We start from the raw sequence: 22,490 nt of genomic DNA on the forward strand, positions 1-22,490 counted from the left end.
CCCAGAACGGGCAAGGAACTCCTCAAGAGGGCAAGCAGGTTTGTTGTTATTGCTTTTGTTGATTTGTTGTATATTGTTGCTTGATTTGGCTCTGTCTTATTTTTGTGCATGTTATTATCTCCGAAGGTCTGTCTAAATAAGATAGGCTGGATGAACAATCTGGAGGAGAAAGCAATGGGACTGACAGTTCTAGGGGAACATGGGAGAGGGAGAGAGGAGGGGAAAGGTAGTGGTGTTAACAAACCCAGGGACAAGGAAAAAACAAGTCATCCAAATCGGTGGTGAGGAGGGTGTAGGAGGCCTGGTTGGGCATGATCAGGGTAATGTAACCAAGAGGAATTACTGAAATCCAAATGAAGACTGAGCATGATAGTGGGACAAGAGGAAAGTAAAAAAAAAAATAGAGGAAAGAGTTAGGAGGTGAAGAGCATTTATAGAGGTCTAAATGAAGTCATGTACATCTGTAAATATATTTATATATGAGGATGGGGAAATAGATCTATGTGCATATATTCATAAGTTTAGTATTAAGGTAGCAGAAGGACATTGGGCCTCTACCCAAGAACTCCCGCAATGCAAGAATGCTTTCTTCTATTAAATTGGCATTCTATGATGCTCACCTTCCCAACACAACCACTGAAGACAAGTAGTTGAATAAGCAAATGTTGTGAAGGAAGCTAATGGTGCCTGGCTATCAAAAAATATAGCATCTGGGGTTTAAAGGCCTGAAGGTAAACAAGCAGCCATCTAGCTCAGAAGCAACAAAGCCCACATGGAAGAAGCACACCAGCCTGTGCGATCATGAGGTGTCGAAGGGATCAGGTATCAGGCATCATCAGAACAAAAAAATTATATCATAGTGAATGAGGGGTGAATGCGGAGTGGAGACCCAAAGCCCATTTGTAGGTCACTGGACATCTCCTTACAAAAGGGTCACGGGGAGGAGAGAAGCCAGTCAGCGTGCGATGTAGCAACAAGGAAACATACAACTCCCCTCTAGTTCCTAAATGCTTCCTTCTCCCGCACTATCATGATCCCAATTTTATCTTACAAATATGGCTAGACCAGAGGATGTTCAGTGTTACCGATAGCAACTGGACACACAGGGAATCCGGGATGGATGATCCCTTCAGGACCAGTGGTGTGAGTGACAATACCGGTAGGGTGGAGGGAGGGTGGGTTGGAAAGGGGGATCTACATGTGACCTCCTCCCTGGGGGACGGACAACAGAAAAGTAGGTGAAGAGAGATGTCAGACAGGGCAAGATATGACAAAAATAATTTATAAATTATCAAGGATTCATGAGGGAGGTTAAAGCGGGGAGGGAGGGGAAAAATGAGGAGCTGATGCCATGGGCTTAGGTGGAGAGAAAATGTTTTGAGAATGATGAATGTACAAATGTGCTTTACACAATTGATGTATGTATGGATTCTGATAAGAGCTGTATGAGCACCTAATAAAATGATTATTTAAAAAAGAGGAAGAACAAAGTGGGCAGGCTTGGATTACCTGACTTTATTGTACAGCCACAATTGGCACTGGTATAATGAGAGATACACAGACCAGTGGGTAAGAAATTAAAACAGCATCATACAGACAACTGATCTTTGCTGAAGGTCCAAAAAAATATCAAATGGGAAGAGGATACCCTTTTAAACAACTGGTGCTAGAAAAATTCAGTATCAGCCTGCAGAAGAATGAAACAAGACCCTTACTTCACTCCCTACACAAAAACAAAATTCAAACTACCAGGATCTTCAATGAGAAAATTGGGACAAAGTTAAGAACGTTAGTGCAAGAAATACATGGACTATCAGACATAAGGAAGGGTATACTCCCAGAGGAAGATAAAATAGATGAGTGGGACCTAAAGATAAAACTCATGTACACTGAAAGAAATTATCAAGAGAGTAATAAGAGAGCCCACAGACTGGGAAAAAATATTTAGTAATGACATATCACACGAGTTTATTACTAAAATCTACAGAATCCTGCCAGCTTACAAAAGGAAAAAATGAGTAGCCCACTGAGGAGGTGGGAAAAAGATTTAAATAAGATTCACGAAGGAGGAAATGTGAATGGCCAATAAACATATACATTAGCCATCAGGAAACATAAATCGAAACATCTATGAGATACCACCTGACGCCCAAAAGATAGCCCAATTAAAAAAAAAACTAGAAAGCAACAAAGGTTGGTGGGCGTTTGGTGTGTCAGGAACTCTCATTCACAACTTGTAGATAACGTATAGCCACTGTGGAAAGCAATTTGGTGATACCTAAAACAGATGGAAATCAAGCTACTATAGAACCCAGAAACCCCACTACTGGGCATATACCCAGAAGAAATAAGAAACATACCATGACCAGACATCCACTCTCCAATGTTTGTTGTTGCATAGCTTACAATAGCAAAAACATTGGAAACAGCCTCTCAGTCAATAAAGATATTGATAAAAAATAAAATTTAAAACCCTCTGGTATATACACACAATGGAAATAGTGATGAAACAACTCATCTCATTAAAAGAACTGGAGGATATTATGCTGAGAGAAGTTAGCCAAGCACAATAGGTCAAGTACAACATGAATCCACTGCGCTAAGTTTAAACAGCAGAATAGGCATAAGGGAAGATGCACATAACACATAATTCCCTGGTTGGGGAACACATATTCTGGCATGAGCCAGACAAAATGCAATGATTCATACATCATCACAAACAGATGTAAATACCACCTATGCTGAAAGGCATCATTCTCCCCTCACCACCACCACCCCTAAGGCCCACAGAGTGGTGGGGGAAAGAAAACAATGGCAATGGGGAGTCAGGGCATTAACCCCCCCAAAGGGAGGGTATTGTTTATATCTCCACAGAAAAGGAAGGAGATTCGACTTCATTCTGGTGTGCCCATCCTTGAGGGCAATGCTCCTGTTCAGAGCAGCTCATTCCCAGAGACGACTATTGTACTGGCCTCAGCCCGAGATGTGATGTCCTCTCCCTAGGTGACAGCGCTGCAGAGGACAGCTCTGAAGGAACAGCTCAGGAAGAGTGGTTGGTCTGACCCCTCATATAGGAGCAAATCAAGAGGGAAGTAAAAGGAAACAGAGGAAAGAACTAGGTGACAAAGGGTATTTATAGAGGTCCAAAGACTGGAATGTACATATGTAAATATGTTTATATAAGAGTGTGGGGAAACAGATCTATGTACATACATTTATAGATTTAGTATTAAGGCAGGAGATGGACATTGGGCCTCCACTCAAGCATGTACTCATTGCAAAAACACGTTGTTACATTAAATTGGCATACCAGGATGCACACCTTCCCCACACGATCGCTGAAGAAAAATGTGTGCATAAGCAAATGTGGTGAAGAAAGCTGATGGTACCCAGCTATCAAAAGATACAGCATCGTATGGATGTGCTTTATACAATTGATGTATGTATATGTATGGATTGTGATAAGAGTTGTATGAGTCCCTAATAAAATGTAAAAAAAGAAAAGGGGAAAAAAAGAAAGAAAGAAAAGAAAATGATTAGGGCAAAGAATGTACAGATGTGCTTTATACAATTGATGAATGTATATGTATGGACTGTGATAAGAGTTGTATGAGCCCCTAATAAAACGTTTAAAAAAAAAAGATACAGCATCTGGGGTATTAAAGGCTTGAAGATAAAGAAGGGGCCATCTAGCTGAGAAGCATCAAAGCCCACATGGAAGAAGCACACCAGCCTGTCTGACCACGAGGTGTAGAAGGGACCAGCTATCAGACATCAAAGAACTAAAAATCATATCAGTGAGTGCCCACCTTCCTGATACGATCACTGGAGACAAACGTGTGCATAAGCAAATGTGGTGAAGAAAGCTGATGGTGCCTGGCTATCAAAAGATATAGCGTATGGAGTCTTAAAGGCTTGAAGATAAACAAGTGGCCATATAGCTCATAAGGAACAAAGCCCACATGGAAGAAACACACCAGCCTGTGTGACCACGAGCTGTCGAAGGGAACAGGTATCAAGCATCACGGAACAAAAAATCATATCATTGTAAATGCGGGTGAGTGCACAGTGGAGACGCAAAGCCCATTGGTAGCCAACCGGACACCCATTTACTGAAGGGTTGTGGGGAGGAGATGAGCCAGTCAGGGTGCAGGGTAGCAACGATGAAACATATAACTTTCCTCTAGTTATTAAATGCTTCTTCCCCCCCCCCCCACTCCCCCACTATCATGATCCCAATTCTACCTTACAAATCTGGCTAGACCAGAGGGTGTACATTTCCTGGAAACACAGGAAATCCAGGACAGATGACTCCCTCAGGACCAGTGGTGAGAGTGGTGATGCCTGGAGCGTGGAGAGAATGTGGGGTAGAAAGGGGAAACTGATTACAAGAATCTACATATAGCCTCCTCCCTGGGGGATGGACAGCAGAGAAGAGGGCAGGGGGAGACATCGGACAGTGTAACATATGACAAAATAAAAATAATTTATGAATGATGAAGGGTTCATGAGGTAGGGGGAAGGGAGGGGGGAAATAAGGAGCAGGTATTAAAGGCTCAAGTAGAAGGCAAATGTTTTGAGAATGATGATGGCAACAAATGTACATAAGTGTTTGACACAATGGATGGATGTATGAATTGCGATAAAATGATTTTTTTTAAAGGACTAAGGTGCACCTAACACAAGCCAAGGTATTTTGCATTGCCTCTTTAGTATGTGAAAGTTGGACGCTGAATAAGGAAGACTGAAGAAGAATCAAAGCATTTGAATTGTGGTGCTGGAGAAGAATATTGAAAATACCATGGACTGCTAAAAGGAAAAACAGATGTCTTGGAAGAAGTACAGAGTGTTCCTTAGAGACAGGCATGGCAAGACTTCCTCTAACACACTTTGGACTTATTGCCAGGAGAAGTTAGTCACTGGAGAAGGATATCATGCTTGTAAAGTGGAGAGGCAGAGAAAAAGAGGCAGACCAGTGTCAATGAGATGGATTGACACAGTGGCTGCAACAGTGGGCTCAGGCATGGGAAAGATTGTGAGGATAGTGCAGGATCCTGGGGTAGTTCATTCTGTTGTGCATTGGGTTGCTATGAATCAGAACCAGCTCAATGCCACCTAAAAACAACTAACTAACAAAAAGCAACCCTGAAAGACAAGCCTGGGTGATGCAAGGATAGCAAATAACAAAAATCTAAGATCAAGGAAGGAATTGTATTAGAGTTTAAATTCAGAGCACCTGGTTTTCAGAAGGCTATTGATGGCAATGAAACCCCAAAAGTCATTTGCAAAAAAAAAAAAAGTCATTTGCAAAGTCCCCACACAACTTAAACCTCCAGTGAACTCCCTAAGACCATCGACTAAGCACGTGAATAGTCTTGCCCTCATATGGAGTGCATTGGATAATGAATTACAGTAGATATCTCTAGGTTAAAATTTAACATTATCATTTGTTTGTCCTTTTGACCCATTTTTAGTCTTTTCTAGTGGTTATTATAGTCTCCTTTTACATGAATTGAGGTTTTTGTGTTCTTCTTTGTCATTACTTGGATTTTTTTGTATGACTTCCTTTATATGAAACCCAGAGACATAGAGACAGGTTTATTGGGGATAATAGGGAACTAATAATACTGGATACAAGAGTGAAGAATGTTCTAAAATTGATTGTAAAATGTATAAGAGAGAAAGCCCAAACCAAAAATTAAAAAGCACCAGAATTGAAGAAACTTACAAACAAAACAGACTATTTGAAAATTTCATCACAATAAATCAGAAAAGGTCAGCCAATCGTTCCCCAGTATAAGACTCTGTTTACGGGAATAGAATGCCCAGTCTTTCATCAGTGGAGCTGGTGGTGGTTTTGAACTGTCAGCTCTCTGATTGCAGCCCAACTCATGACCACGTCACCCCCAGAGCTCCCATCACAATTAACCCACATCCCCATCTTGCTCTTTGGTGCTTCCTTTCCCCCACTAACACGACCTCAGCTCTACCAGAGCATGCACACTGCTACAGATCAGAGCCCGCAACACAGGGAATCCAGGAGAGATCAACCCCTCAGGGCCAACAAGGAGAGTAGAGATAGCAGGAGGATTATGGGGAGATAGGGGGAAATAGGGGGAATCAATCACAAGGATTACCTAGAACCCCCTCCCAGGGGGACAAATAACGGAAAAGTGGGTGAGGGGCGACGGAGGATGATGTAAGATATGTAAAAAAATAATGTATAACTTATCAAGGGTTCATGAGGGAGGGAGGCCAGGCGGGAGAGGAAGGGGGAAGAAATGGGGAGCTGATACCAGGGGCTCAAGTGGGAAGAGAATGCTTTGAAAATGATGATAGTATGAGGGCTGGAGGTACAGGGAATCCAGGGTGGATGATACCTTCAGGACCAAGGGTGTGAGGGGCGATGCTGGGAGAGTGGAGGGTGAGTGGGTTGGAAAGGGGGAACTGATTACAAGGATCCACGTGTGACCTCTCCCCTGGGAGAGGGACAGCAGAGAAGGGGGGGAGACTCCGGATAGGGCAAGATATGACAAAATAACGATGTATAAATTACCAAGGGCACATGAGGGAGGGGGGAAAGGGGAGGGAGGGGAAAAAAAAAAGAGGACCTGATGCAAAGGGCTTAAGTGGAGAGCAAATGCCTTGAGAATGATTGGGGCAGGGAATGTATGGATGTGCTTTATACAATTGATGTATGTATATGTATGGATGGTGATAAGAGTTGTATGAGTCCCTAATAAAATGTAAAAAAAGGAAAAAAAAGAAAATTAAAAAAAAAGAAAATGATGATAGTGGCATACGTGCAAATGTGCTTGAGGAATGTATGGATTGTGATAACAGATGTAAGAGCCTCCAATAACAGTATTTTTTTAAGAAAAAAAATTTTTAAAAAACATCCCCAACATTTCTCCACACAGAGAAACTGAAGGTTCAAATAATTTGGCAGAGTTCTAAAAAATAGTTTTGAACTAACAGTGCAAGCAGTCAAGACGATTAAAAATAACAAGCAAAGAAGACTCATTCTACCATTCTATGAAACTTATAAATTATATTAAATAAGGCAGTGTGACATTAGCCCAGGTAGCAGTAGAAAACAGATAAAATGTTCAAAGGAGAACTGTGAATATTTAGAAATGTGGTATGTATACTAGTGAGAAAAGACTATACTACTCAGTAAATGGTATTTAGACAACTGAATACCTTTATGTGGAAAAATGGTATCATTCAGAATAAATTAACTTATGCTATAATGAAAAATCTCCCCCAAAATATCACTGACTTAAGATGTAATATTTAAAAATGTATTTTTTTGCTCGTGTTATATGTCTACTGCATGTCAAAAAAGGGATTCACTTTTCTATAAAACATTGGGACAATGAATCCTGATCTTCAAGATAAGCAACATGCTGCAAAGACTATACCAGAGGAATCCGGTGTGGAAACCCCACTAGGTGAACTAGAATCTACCTCAAACACACCTGCATAACCTGAGGATTGAAGAGTAAAACTACATGATGTGCGATGAAACAGAAGCCACTATCCCAAGAGTACTGAACTGTCAGTAGTCAAACTAACATTTACTTACTGCTTCAATGTCCTACTTGCTCTATTAAGGTATGTATTATTCTGACAAACCTGTGGCTGACATTGTAATTGAATATTATTGTAACTTTTGCCTGACCACCAATGTTTGTACAAATAGTGTCATGTCAACATACAGATTTATTCTGTACAAGCGAATAATCCAGGTATTGCGAAAGATAATAAATTAATGATAGACAAACAAACAAAAAATAAATAGTATTAGTTGGGGTTGACTAGAGAAACAAATTCATAGATGCTCATAAGTGTATAAGAAAGAGCTTTATATAAAAGAGCAATTGTTTACTAAGAAAACATTCCAGCCCAGTCCAGATCAAGTCCATAACGCCGATATTAGCTGATATGTCTGATACCAATCTATAAAGTTCTCTTAAGACTCACGCAACACATGCAATGACATTGAATGTGGGAAGATCACAGGCAAGTAGGTAGAAAGTCTTGTGGATCCAGTGGCATTGGAAACACCTCAGCGCTGGCAGGGGTCTCCATGTGGCTCCTCCAACTCCAGGGCTCTAGCTTGGCTCCATGTGTCTTGTCAGTAGGAAGACGAAGCAGAGAGTGTATCTGGCCTCCAGTGAGCTATTTATCTCTGTTGCGCCTCCAAATGAGGTCATCAAGCTGCAACCTGTTTGAACGGCTAGACTCCATTCCTTCGCAAGTTGACACCAGATTATGTAACTACAACCTAAATGAAGGTCCTTATGCTGCTGTGAGCTGAACAATTAGATTCTCTACCATAAATTAACAAGGATGTCCCTAAAGTGAACCAGAGACAGATAAAAAACATAGATTCAATGTGCTGAGGGCTCTTATCTGAGAATGCAGGACAGACAAACCCCTCAGGACCAATTATGAGAATAGTGATACCATGAGGGTAGGGGGAAGATGGGAAAGAAAGGGGAAACCAATAGAAATGATTGATGTATAGCCACTTCCAGGGGGACGAACAACAGAAATGGAGGTGAAGGCAGACAGTGGATAGTGTAAAATATGAAAATTAAAATAATTTATAAATTATCAAGGGTTCACAAGGGTGGGTGGGGGGGAAGGAGGGAAAAATGCTGATACCAAGGGCTCAAATAGAAAGAAAATGTTTTGGAAATGATGATGGTCACATGTAAAAATGTGCTTGATACATTTGATGTATGATTGTTAAAGAGAGCCCCCCAATAAAATGATTAATTAAAATATTAATTAATTAATTTTTTAAAAGCCTGGAGGAGTGGGACATAGATTCAGAAATAGATTTTGGACTTTCTCTTGTACTTTACCCCAGCTTCAATCTAGGAACAATTAGTTCTTATAACATGACCCTGCTCAAAACTTGCTTTCATGAAGGAAACACAGAAAATATGAGTGCTATAGAAAAATATGGTGAAGAAATTAGATGGAGTCTTAAAGGATTGTTTTCAAACAAGCAGCCATATAACTAGACATCAACTAAGCCTACATAGAAGAAGCACACCAACATCCGACATCCAAGGATTGTAAATTCTAAAATTCACATCTGAAGGAGGGAATATTATTAGAGCTTAAATTATGAGATTCTAGTGTGCAGAAGGCTATGGATAACAGTAAAAGCCCAAAATATATTTGCAGGATCTATACAGGTGACATTCTCTAACAATATTTGAGGGACGAGAATAACCTGGTTATCAGAGCATATTAGAGAAATGATAATAGATTAAAATAATAAATCTGACTTGAGAGGTTAACACTTTGTCACTTGATCTCCCCTGATATACTTTGGGCTTTTTAATTTTTTAATATTTCCTGTGGGCTTTTTTTTCATACTGGAGTGTATCTGTGGTAGTTATAATCTGGTGTCAATTTGAGGACTAAGAGTGAATGGGGTGGACTTTATCCTGTCAATCAGATAATAGCCAATGAGGCCTCTGTGTGGGCATGGCCTTCTTCAGGGGATTCTGGGAACTCCACTATTCCTTCTTGGAGGTGGGACACAGGCAGACTCCCTGTGAGACACCCTGTTGAGAAGACACATGGAGAGAAGCAGATGGCAACCAGAGCCTTGGAGCTGAAGGAACCACGTGGAGATCCCTGCTAGTGCTGAGGTGCTTTCAATGCTACTGGATTCACAAAACTTCCCACTCATTGGCCTATGATCTTCCTGTATTTGGCACCATTGCACATGTTTAATGAGTCTGAAGAGGACTTTAATAGATTGGTATTGGATATGTGGGCTAATAGTGGACTTATGGACTTGATCTGGACTGGGCTGGGATGTTTTCTCATTGTTCAATTGCTCTTGTATATAAAGTTCTTTCTTTTAAAAAAATCATTTTATTGGGGGCTCATATAACCCTTAACACAATCCATATGTCCATGAATTGCGTCAAACACATTTGTACATTTGTTGCTATCATCATTCTCACATAAAGCTCTTTCTTATATACATATGAGTGTCTATGAATTTCTTTCTTAGTCTACCCAGAGTAACACATTATCTCTGTTGTATTTTGTCACTCTTGGCAGCTTTCTCAAATTGTTGTTATATGTTTTTCTCCATTTTTCAGTCTATGAAACCCAGGATAGGTGATTCTATAGACAACAATGACAATAAGGGTTCTTGGGGGTGTGGTGGAGCGGTGAGAGGGGGCAAAAGGGAGCTGTTATCAAAGATTGAAAGAAGGAAGAAAATGTTTGAAACTGATTTTGCTAGCAATTGTGTAAGCCTGCTTGATGTCATTGAACTATGGAATAGTATGATGTCAGGATTAGTTCCTAATAAAATAGCTTTTTTTAAAAAAGGTACTTGATTATCAAAACAAAACAAACAAAAAACAAGGGGATTCTTATTACTATAGTCACTCAGGGACCCAGATGATGGACCCACCACCTTAAATGTTGCCGGTCACCTTGCCTAGGGATTATATTTCTATTCATAGCTCATTGGCCAGAACTAGTAGCGGTCTTTTCTACTTGTAAGGAGTCATGCAAGACAATCCCACCACATGGTTTTGTTCTTTATCATGGCAATAAAGAACTAGTTGACAATAATCCCTTAAATTTCTTTGCATATACTTTCTTTCAAAATTCCACTGGATCGTTTTTCATATACCCTAGTGGTGGATGGTGTATATACTTTCCTTCATAGTTCACTGTTCTTGGCAATAAGATCCAAGCAATTTTCCTTCCCTGGCCACTCAGAGCAAAATTAACTCTCCTCTCAAGTGCATAACTCTTATAGTCCTGAGTATATACTACACTCTCCACAGACTAATCATATACCCCTTACAAACAACATAGGTACTCTGCTATGTTCTTGGTTGGATTATTTAATATAAGAACAAATCTTCAAGATAGGAGCTATTATTATTCCTAGTTTATAGTTGGGACAATTTAGGGACAGCTCAACTAATAATTTGAAATCATCAGGGTGACTTATGTGCTCCTATTCACATAAAGTTCATTTAATGTCCCTAATACTTAATCCTACCTTGCATGCTCAATATTTCTAACCAGGATACTCCTCCAACCCTTTCAATAGAGTTCCTTCTACGCTTCCTTATATCTTCCCTCTGGACTCATGTTCTCAACTCATCAAACGGTACCTAAGGGGAAAAACAGTCTGGCAGGAAAAAAACATTTCCTCCATAGGATTAACTTCATCAATGCCATCTCTGCTTCCTTTCCTCTCTATCTCATGTCTAACTCTGAGAGTCGTATCCACGATGTTAACTGCAAATGTCTCCCCGTGTTTTTTTCACTCAAATTATTAATGTATTTATAGAATATTTTTACATTGAAAAGTCCATTACATCCACTTTTAACCCACTCTCATTGGATACTTCTCATCACCCTTTCATCAAAACTGCTCCTGTCAAAACAGCTTATCACTTTTAAAAATCATTTTATTGGGGGCTCGCACAATTCTTACCACAATCCATACATACATCACTTGTATAAAGCACATTTGTACCTTCATTACCTTCATCATTCTCAAAACATTTGCTCTCCACGTAACCCCTTGGCATCAGCTCATTTTCCCCCTCCCTTCATGCTCCCCACTCCCTCATGAACCCTTGATAATTTATAAATTATTATTTTGCCATATCTTGTCCTGTACGACATCTCCCTTCACTCACTTTTCTGTTGTCCATCCCCCAGGGAAGAGGTTATATGTAGATCCTTGTAATCTATTTCCCATATCTCCCTCACTCTCCCTCCATCTTCCTGGTATTGCCACTCTCACCACTGGTCCTGAACGACTCATCCGCCCTGGATTCCCTGTGTTTCCAGTTCCTATATGTACCAATGTACATCCTCTGGTCTAGCCAGATTTGTAAGGTAGAATTGGGATCATGATAGTGGAAGGAGGAAGCATTTAGGAATTAGAGGAAAGTTGCATGTCTCATCATTGTTACACTGCACCCTGACTGGCTCATCTCCTTGTCTCCCTGATTTTTAAGGTAGGGGAAATTTAGAGATAATCCATAAGAAAACATTAACATTTTTCATGAGTCTACCCTCTTGGAACCTCCACAATAACAGAATGAATACCACAGTCCATAGGATTAGAATTAAAAGTATGAGGAATAGGAGGGAAGAAAAAGGGAGGGAGAAATTGATTCGGATCTCAACTGCATCACGCTCCTTCTAGGGCGGGTTAGTGTTGAAGCGTTCTACTGTAGATACCTAACATGGGATTAAAAGCCCTGGTGGTGTCAGTAGTTAAGAGCTAGACTGTGACCTGAAAGACACAAGTTTGAACTTCTGTAGGAGAAAGATGTGGCAGTCTGCTTCCAAAAACATTACAGCCTTGGAGACACTATGGGCAGTTGTACTCTGTCAACTTGAGACAATAGGTTTCGCTTGGCTTTCTGGAAACTGGGAATCATCTCTCTAGTGACTATAGAGCCAGTGTTTTCACTCCAACAGTTCTCTCAGAAGACAAGGGAAGGAAAAGCTGTGGCTCTGGCTCTGGCTTGGCGCTTGTCAAGAGAGCCAAAGTCCTGACTCTGGGCCTGCCTCTGTCAATGGCTAAATGATTCCCTTGGGCGGGTTGCTAATGTTCTCTAAGCCCAAATGTCCTCTTATGACAATCATAAGACTTAAACAGGATTTCTCTAATGTGCTTTCGCTACGTGGAAATCTTTTAATGCATGAAAGAGACAGAGAAAAAGACAGTTTTTACATTTCTGACCCTAAAGCAGGAATCCTGGTGACTTTCTACAGCCTTGGGAACCCTATAGGGAGTTTTACTCTGTCCTACAGAGTCTCTATAGGCCACCATTGATACAATGACTATGGGTGGTGGCTCCTATAATTGTATCATGCAATTATCTAAAGCAGCAGAATAACATCAACATAAATTATTCTGACTCCAGATTTCATGAAATCAGGTGATGGGACTTTCTGTACCAAATAGAGTCATTGGAGTCAACTGCCACTCATTTCAATAGAACCTCCCTGGGACTGGAGGAACAGCAAACATTTAGAAACTTAGGTAGTAGAATCTATGACTGAGATCAAACATTGCAAGCCTCTAGACCAGTGGTTCTCAACCTTCCTAAAGCCACGACCATTTAATAGAGTTCCTCATGTTGTGTTGACCCCCCCAACCATGAGATTATTTTCATTGCTATTTCATAACTGTAATTTTGCTACTGTTATGAATCAGGCGACCCCTATAAAAGGGTCGTTCAACCCCCAAAGGGGTCACGAACCACAGGTTGAGAAATGCTGCTCTAGACACTTTTACAATTCTGAATTTTCATTTTACAAGCTAATTAAATCAGTTGGTTCTGAAAGATTAGGGTTAAGTGTTATATGGAACAACTGCGCTTTCTAGTCAAAACTTAATTTTAAAACTAAAAATAGTAAGTTCCACTTATGTCAGCAATATAAAAAGTACAATAAAAAAGTAAGATTCTAATTTTAATACAAAGTAACTTAAGGAACTTTTCACTAACACATAAAGCACAAACGAGACATTGTAGTATGTGTAGTATTGTTATACTGAGAGAAAATAAAATATAGATAAATGTGACCAAAAAACTTCTCAGAAAATCTCAAGATTTAAACAACAAAAAAGTTGTATGTGTAAGGAAAAGGTGAGCAAGGTCACCAGAAGGACAGCAATGACTTTTTCCAGCTGAAAGGACCTGGAGGAGAGTTATGGCAGAATTTTAAGAAGTCTCCATAAACGGATGGGAGACCATTGATGTATTATCCCATCTCTCATAGGACACCTGGGACTTGCTCCAGAAGAATCTAGGAGGAGATGGGACAAGCTGAGGAGTGAAACAAGGATGTTTCATGAATGCACAGTTGAAGCTGAGTCGCAGGTATGTGGGAGACACTTTCCCTACATTTCCATATAATTAAAAACGTCTCCATAATCAACGTTTTAAAATTAACATACACTGCTAATGAACAAACATGTACCCCCCAAAATAGACTAGTACCTTCCAATCTTTGAATTTTTGCTTTCACAGAAATGACAGCTTCAAAGGGTGAAACTCTCAGCTCAAAACATGTTCCAGTCAGTGTTTCAATGAAGAGCTCCATGGTATCATAGAAAGGAGATGTGTAGTACAATGGCCCCACGTTATCTTCATTGAAGAACGGAGGTCCTTTTTTGTTATCCATTACTTTGACTTTTCCAATTCCTCTGGACTGTGTTGCAAAGAAAGGAATTCTAGCTCCAGCCAAGTCAGCTTTGAGCGTTGGTTATATATATGGTCGTTCATGTTTTGCATTTTGTACCTAAAAAAACAAGAATGATTTTTTAAAGTCTATCTCCAAGTCTCATTCCCCAAAAACGATTTTCCGAAGAACCCATTTCAATCTTCCAGATGGCCCCAGAACTCATGTGAGTGCTTATGTCTAATTATTAACAACAGGTATAATGTTGTAAATTTCTGTATCTTACTAGAAACTCAGCACAACTCCTTCTATGCAGTACAGGCTCAAATATTTGTTTTAAGGTTAATGATATTTAAACCAACAAACAACATGTCAGAATGCTTACCAACTTTGAAAAATGTGTTCATATCATTTTCTAAGGTATGTAAATTATGTTTCCTAAGCCATACAAACCATAATTTATGGCAATTATACATTTAAATCACACTGGACAAAAGAAAGTCAATCATCTTAATAACACCTTCATGTTCCTTAAAAATAAGACTCACTAATCCATAAACATTTGTATTCCTGGAGGATCTTTATCAGTATAGCATTAGGTTGAAGTTAGGTTACTGGTAATAATGTTTCTACTGAGAACATACATTGGCTAATGAATAGGAGAAGCAAACACAACCAAAAGCCATGCAAGATGAGTTATTGCTGTTTTTACTGTTGTTAGTTGCCATTAGCTTTGACTCACTCGCTGAAGACAAAATGGGCGCATAAGCAAATGTGGTGAAGAAAGCTGATTGTACCCGGCTATTAAAAGATATAGAGTTAGGGTGTTAAAGGCTTGAAGGAAAACAAGTGGCCATCTAGCTTAGAAGCAACAAAGCCAACATGGGAGAAGCACACCAGCTTGTGTGATCATAAGGTGCCGGACAGGATCAGGTATCAGGCATCAAAAGTCCCAAAACAATCATATTATACAAGTGGGGGGGGGTCAAAGTGGAGGCCCAAAGACAAGTCCATCTGTAAATGGTTGGACATCCTTCACAAAAGGGTCACAAGGAAGGGACAAGCAAGCCAGGGTGTAGTATAGCACCAACGAAACATACAGCATTCCTCTAGTTCTTTAATGCTTCCTCTCCCTCATTATCATGACCCCAGTTTTACCTTACAAATCTGGCTACACCAGAGATTGTACACTGGTACAGATAAGACACATGGAATCCAGGACAGATAAACCCCTCAGGAACAAAATAGGTAACAATATCATGAGGGTAGGGGGAAGGTAGGGGAAGAAAGGGAAAATTGATCACAATGATTGATTTATAAATCCCTCCCGAGTCACTACAACAACAAAAACATGGGTGAAGGGAGACAGCAGATGGTGTAAGATATGAAAATAATAATTTATAATTTATCAAGCGTTCTTGAGGGTGAGATGGTGGGGAGAGAGGGAGGGAAAAAACGAGGATCTGATACCAAGGGATCAAGTAGAAAGGAAATGTTTTGGAAAGGATGGCAATATATGTACAAATGTGCTTGACATGTGGATGTATGGATTGTTATAAGAGCCCCCAATAAAATGATTTATTTTTTAAAAAGGGGTTCGCAAGTCACTGCCATAGAATCAATACTGACTCAGCTACCTATTTGGGTTTCTGAGACTGTAACTATTTACTGTAGTAGAAGGCCCATTCCTTCTCTCAAGGAGTTGCTGGTGGTTTTGAACTGCCAACCATTTGGATCACAGCCCAATGCCTAACCAGTACACTACCACCACAGCTCTGTGGTAAAGAGTTTTCATCTCAGAAACCCACAGGACCAGTTCTATCCTGCCCATAGGGTCTCTAAGAGTTGGAATCGATGCAAAGGCAATGAATGTGGTTTAGTGTTGGTGGTCTTTCTTTTGCTGACTTGACTTAACATGTTTTCCAGACTCCTTGATGTCCTAGCATGTATCCATATTTCCTCTTATTGTTAAACATTCCAGTGCATGAATATACAGCACTTTGTTGTGTCAGTCATCAACTGATAGGTATTTGTATTGCTTTTACTTTTTGGTTATTACAAATAATGCTATGACAAAAAAATTCATGTACAAGTTTTGGTTGGGCACGTTTTCATTTCTTTTTTTAAAAAAACATTTTATTAGGGGCTCATACAACCCTTATCACAATCCATACATATACATACATCAATTGTATAAAGCACATTCCCTGCCCCAATCATTCTCAAAGCATTTGCTCTCCACTTAAGCCCTTTGCATCAGGTCCTCTTTTTTTATCCCCTCCCTCCCCGCTCCCCCCTCCCTCATGTGCCCTTGGTAATTTATACATTGTTATTTTGTCATATCTTGCCCTATCCGGAGTCTCCCCTCCCCCCTTTCTCTGCCGTCCATCTCCCAGGGAGGAGGTCACATGTGGATCCTTGTAATCAGTTCCCCCTTTCCAACCCACTCACCCTCCACTCTCCCAGCATCGCCCCTCACACCCTTGGCCCTGAAGGTATCGTCCACCCTGGATTCCCTGTGCCTCCAGCCCTCATATGCACCAGTGTACAACCTCTGTCCTATCCAGTCCTGCAAGATAGAATTCGGATCACGGTAGTTGGAGGGAGGAAGCATCCAGGATCTGGGGGAAAGCTGTGTTCTTCATCGGTACTACCTCTCACCCTGACTGACCCATCTCTTCTCCTAAACCCCTCTATGAGGGGCTCTCCAGTGGCCGACACTTGGGCCTTGGGTCTCCACTCTGCACTTCCCCCTTCATTCAATATGGTATATATATATATATATATATATATATATATATATATATATATATATATATATATATATACACACACACACACACACATATATATATATATATATAAACACATACATATATATATATTTTGTTGCATGATGCCTTATACCTGGTCCCTTTGGCACCTCGTGATCGCACTGGCTGGTGTGCTTCTTCCATGTGGGCTTTTTTGCTTCTGAGCTAGATGGCCGCTTGTTCACCTTCAAGCCTTTAAGACCCCAGACACTATCTCTTTTGATAGCCGGGCACCATCAGCTTTCTTCACCACATTTGCTTATGCACCCATTTGTCTGCCGCGATCCTATCATGGAGGTGTGCAGCCAATGATATGATTTTTTTGGTCTTTGATGACTGATAACTGATCCCTAAGTTTTCCTTTCTTTCCATCATCTACCTAAAAATGGAATTTCTAGATGATGTGATAACTCTATGTTTAGCACTTATGAAACTACCAAACTGTTATCCAAAGTGGTATGAACCATTTACATTTCCACCAGCTATGAATGATGCCAATTTCTTCATATCTTCACTAATAACAATCTTATTTTGTTGTTATTATTATTACTATCTTACTAAGTATGAAGTAGCAGCTCATTGTGATCTGCAATTCCCTAATGACTAATGATTCTGAGAATCTTTTGATATGGTTATTATGATTTTCAAATCTTCTTGGAGAACAGTCTATTTAATTCGTGGTTTGTAATTAAGGTATCAATTAATAATTGAATTGCTAGAGTTCTTCATATATTCCCTTAAGTTCTTTATCAGATCCATGCTTTACCTGTATTTTCTTTCACCCTATGGGTTGTCTTTTCACTTTTTAGATGGTGTGTCATTTAAACAACTTTTTATTGTGAATTATATAAAAGTTCACAGAGCGGAACGGCATTTTTATATTCAACAACTTATCAACCCTCTTTGTGGTTTGCCCCATTTCCATAATTGTTGTGCTCATCTCCCTTTCTTGGACATTGTCTTCCCCTTCACGCAGATTAACACCTATCTCTATTCTAGCCTATGGCTTCCCCTTCCCTCATCTAGCTTCAACTCCAAAGACTATCTTTTACAGTAGTGTGAAATTATTTTTTAAATAACAGTAGTCTCATACAGTATTTGTCTTTTGTGATTAATTTCACTTAGCATAATGTCCTCCAGGTTCATCTATATCATGAGGTATTTCATAGATTCATTATTCATTAATATTTTGTAGTATTTCATTGTGTATATATTTCAAAGTTTATTCACCCATTCTCCCATGAATCCACACTTAGGTTATTTCCATCTTCTTGCTATTATGAGTAGTCCTTTGATGAACATGGGTGTGACTAATGGTTCAGTGAATTGGTGAACAAAGCATGTTCACAGTGTTGCTTTTGAGTCTTTTGGGTATATTGTTAGCAGTGAATTGCTAGGTCGTATGGTAATTCAACTTCTAATTGTTTATTTTTAACATACTTTATTTATTTTGTTGTTGAGAATATCCACAGCAAAACATAAACCAATCTAACAAATTGTAAGTGTACCATTTAGTGACACTGATTATATTCTGTGAATTTTGTAGCCATTCTCTCCTTCCTTTTTGAGTTGTTCCTCCCTTATTAACATGAATTCACTGCCCTCTGAAGTTATTAGCTAATCTTTCAAATTATTCTTGTCAATTTGAGTCCATACAGATAGCTCTTAAAATAGCATAATGTACAAGGCAGATACTTTTTACTGAGTAAACTAAATTATTGTTTGTTTGTTTTTTAAATTTTAACAATTTATTAGGGGCTCTTACAATTCTTATCACCATCCATACATATACATACATCAATTGTATAAAGCACATCCATACATTCCCTGCCCCAATCATTCTCAAGGCATTTGCTCTCCACTTAAGCACCTTGCATCAGGTCCTCTTTTTTTTTTCCCTCCCTCCCCTTTCCCCCCTCCCTCTATTGTTTGTTTTTTAAAAGACTTTAGGTGGATACTTTTGGCTTAAGGTTTCAAGTTTATCTCTAAGCGATAGTTTCAGAGGACCACCCAGTCTTCATGGCTCCAGGAATTATAAAATTCAGGAGAACTTGAAATTGTTTTGCTTTTTTTTTTTTTGGCTGAAAGACTTGGCTTATACACGAGTATATATGGTAAGTAAAAATTCTAACACATTTCACAATAAGTAAAACCTCAGGAGTAAGAAAAAAGCTATCAGATAAGCCCAGGTGAATAGAAACTGAACATTAGGGAAGTATAGGAGTCAAAAGGAAATATGAATCATCAATGTGTACATTTAAAAACTGCTAAATAAATAAATACATCAATAACAATGAGTACAAGAAGAAAATATTCTAAAATTGATTGTGCTAATGATTGTATAATTCTTCTTGATATTACTGAATTGTATGACATGTGGATGAAGTGCCAATAAAACTTTTTAAATAAGCAAACATCATTGCCACTAGGGTTCCAATTCACACACATATTTATTCCCAACACATGTTTACATATGTCTCTGCAATCACTGATTTATATAAACAAGGCCTCTTAATAATACACCTGTCTTAATCTTATTAGGGTGTCTTTAAAAAATGATACTTTTGGTGCTACCAAACAAAAGCCCTTTTAAGGTCAGAGTTAACACCAAATATTAAAAACACCAAATTAAAAGAAAAACTCAAGTGGACATTTTCCCAAATCATTGGAGCTTTGCAACAAGTTTATAGGAATGCTGTCCCTCATAAAACAACCATTCTCAGATCAATCAGGTATTGTACGGAAGGCTAGGAACACCTGAAAGAATGAAGACATTGTTACTAACGTCCAGAAACTGGAAGAAGACCATAGAATTACCACGGATGTGATAGTGGAATTTGGATCTACATACTATGGCCAGAAATGTATAAAGATCAGCTATCACTCTTTTAAGCAAGATCAAAAGCAATCATGAAGCTAATTAATTCATATAAATATGAGATCACATTTAATAAATCTTGCCATTCTGAAATTGACTGCCTAAATATTTCAATAAAATTATATACAAAGCTCAAACAAATTCATTGCCATCGAGTCAATGCTGATTCATAGCAACCCCCCATGGGTTTCTGAGACTGTAATTGTTGATGGAAGTAGAAAGCTCAGTTTTTCTCCTGCGAAGCTGCTGGTGGTTTCAAACAGCCGACAATTTGAATAGCACCCACCACCCAACCACTACACTATCAGGGCAATTGTATATAGAATGTTTAAATTTAATAAGCAGTTTTATGGAATTTATTTCAATTTCAAGTGAATTAATTATTTGCCAAACCTAGTTACTTTAAAATATTTGCAGGATTTAAATATTATTTAAACCCATGATAGACTTAAAAGCATTTTTTACTATGTTTGGTTTTCTTTTTCTTCCTCTAATCTTTTATATTTCCATATACTTAAAAAATCATTTTATTGGGGGATCATACAACTCTTATCACTATCCATACATATATCCATTGTGTCAAGTACATTTGTATATTTAATGCCTTCATCATTCTCAAAACATTTGCTTTCTACTTGAGCCCTTGGTATCAGCTGCTCCTCATTTTTCCCTCTCCATCTCCACCCTCCCTCCCTCATGAACCCTTGATATAAATTATTATGTTGTCATGTCTTACACTGTCCGACAGCTCCCTTCACCCGCACATTTCTGTTGTCTGTCCCCCCGGGGAGGAGGTCACACGTAGATCCTTGTAATCAGTTCCACCTTCCCTCCACCCTCCCAGTATCGCCTCCCACCTTCCCTCCAACCTCCCAGTATCGCCTCCCTCACCACTGGTCCTGAAGGGTTCATCTGTCCCGGATTCCCTTTGTTTCCAGTTCCTGTCTGTACCAGTGTATATCCTCTGGTCTAGCCAGATTTGTAAGGTAGAATTGGGGTCATGATAGTGGAGGAGGAGGAAGCATTTAAGAACTAGAGGAAAGTTGTATGTTTCATCATTGCTACCCTACACCCTAACTGGCTCGTACCCACCCCACGACCCTTCCATAAGGGGATGTCCAGTTGCCTACAGATGGGCTTTGGGTCCCCACTCCGAAATCCTTCTCCATATTTGCTTATGTGCATGTTTGTCTTCATTGATCATATCAGGAAGGAGGACACCCAGTGACATGATTTTTAGTTCTTTGATGTCTGATAACTGGTCCCTTCTATACCTCATGGTCAAACAGGCTGGTATGCTTCTTCCATGTGGGCTTTGTTCCTTCTGAGCTAGATGGCCACTTGTTTACCTTCAAGCCTTTAAGATCCCAGACGCTGTATCTTTTGGTAGCCAGGCACCACCAGCTTTCTTCGCCACATTTACTTATGCACCCATTTGTCTTCAATGATCATATCGTGGAGGTGAGCACACAATGATATGATTTTTTTCTTTGATTCCTGATAACTGATCCCTTTGGCACCTCGTGATCACACAGGCTGGTGTGCTTCTTCCATGTGGGCTTTGTTGCTTCTGAGATAGATGGCCTCTTGTTTACCTTCAAGCCTTTAAGACCCCAGATGCTATCTCTTTTCATAGTCGGGCACCATCAGCTTTCTTCACCACATTTGCTTATTCACCCGCTTTGTCTTCAGCTATTGTATCAGGAAAGTGAGCATCATAGAATGCCAATTTAATAGAAGAAAGTATTCTTGCATCGAGGGAGTACTTGGTTGGAGGCCCAATGTCCATCTGCTACCTTAATACTAAACCTATAAATTATGCACATAGATCTATTTCCCCATCTATAATATATAAATATATTTTTATATGTACATGCCTTAATATATAAATATATTTATATATACATGCCTTTATTTAGACCTCTAAAATGTCCTTTGCCTCCTAGCTCTTTCCTCTATTTCCTTTGACTTCCTTCTTGTCCCACTATCATGCTCAGTCTTCATTTGGGTTTCAGTAATTCCTCTTAGTTACATTACCCTTGATCACATCCTATCAGGCCTCCTACACGCTCCTCACCACCAATTTGGATCACTTGTTGTTCCCTTGTCCCTGGGTTTGTTAATATCACTACGTTTCCCCTGACGTCCCCCTCTCCCATGTCCCCCCGGAGCTGTTGGTCCATTGTTTTCTCTTCCAGATTGTTCATCCAGTTTATGTTATTTAGACAGAACAGACCCGCGGAGATAATAACATGTACAAAAACAAGAGAGAGCAGAACCAAGCAACAATATACAACAAAACAACAACAACAAACCAATGACAAAAGACAAAACAAAACACAACAAGAAGGTGTTAAAGGGATCAGATATAAGGCATCATCAGAACAAAAAATATCACATCATAGTGAATGAAGGGAGAAGGGTGGAGTGGAGACCCGAAGGCTGTTTGCTGACCACTGGACACACCCTTACAGAAGGGTCTCGGGAGGAGACAAGCCAGTCAGGGTGCAATATAGCAACGATGAAACATACAACTTTCCTCTAGTTCCTAAATGCTCCCTCCTTCCCACTATCATAATACCAAT

At 39.5% G+C, this 22,490-nt stretch overlaps 1 protein-coding gene across 1 annotated transcript in view; it reads right to left on the minus strand.

The window, feature by feature from the left end:
* ZFAND4 (zinc finger AN1-type containing 4) overlaps positions 1-22,490 on the minus strand; it is a 107,999-nt gene that overhangs the window by 70,309 nt on the left and 15,200 nt on the right. The window contains exon 2 of the mRNA XM_075527916.1: positions 14,034-14,334. Within this exon, the coding sequence (XP_075384031.1) occupies positions 14,034-14,217 (184 nt within the window). The 5' untranslated portion in view covers positions 14,218-14,334. The remainder of the gene's footprint in view (positions 1-14,033; positions 14,335-22,490) is intronic.

Source organism: Tenrec ecaudatus, chromosome 12 (genome assembly GCF_050624435.1).
Source record: "Tenrec ecaudatus isolate mTenEca1 chromosome 12, mTenEca1.hap1, whole genome shotgun sequence".
Taxonomy (NCBI): domain Eukaryota; kingdom Metazoa; phylum Chordata; class Mammalia; order Afrosoricida; family Tenrecidae; genus Tenrec; species Tenrec ecaudatus.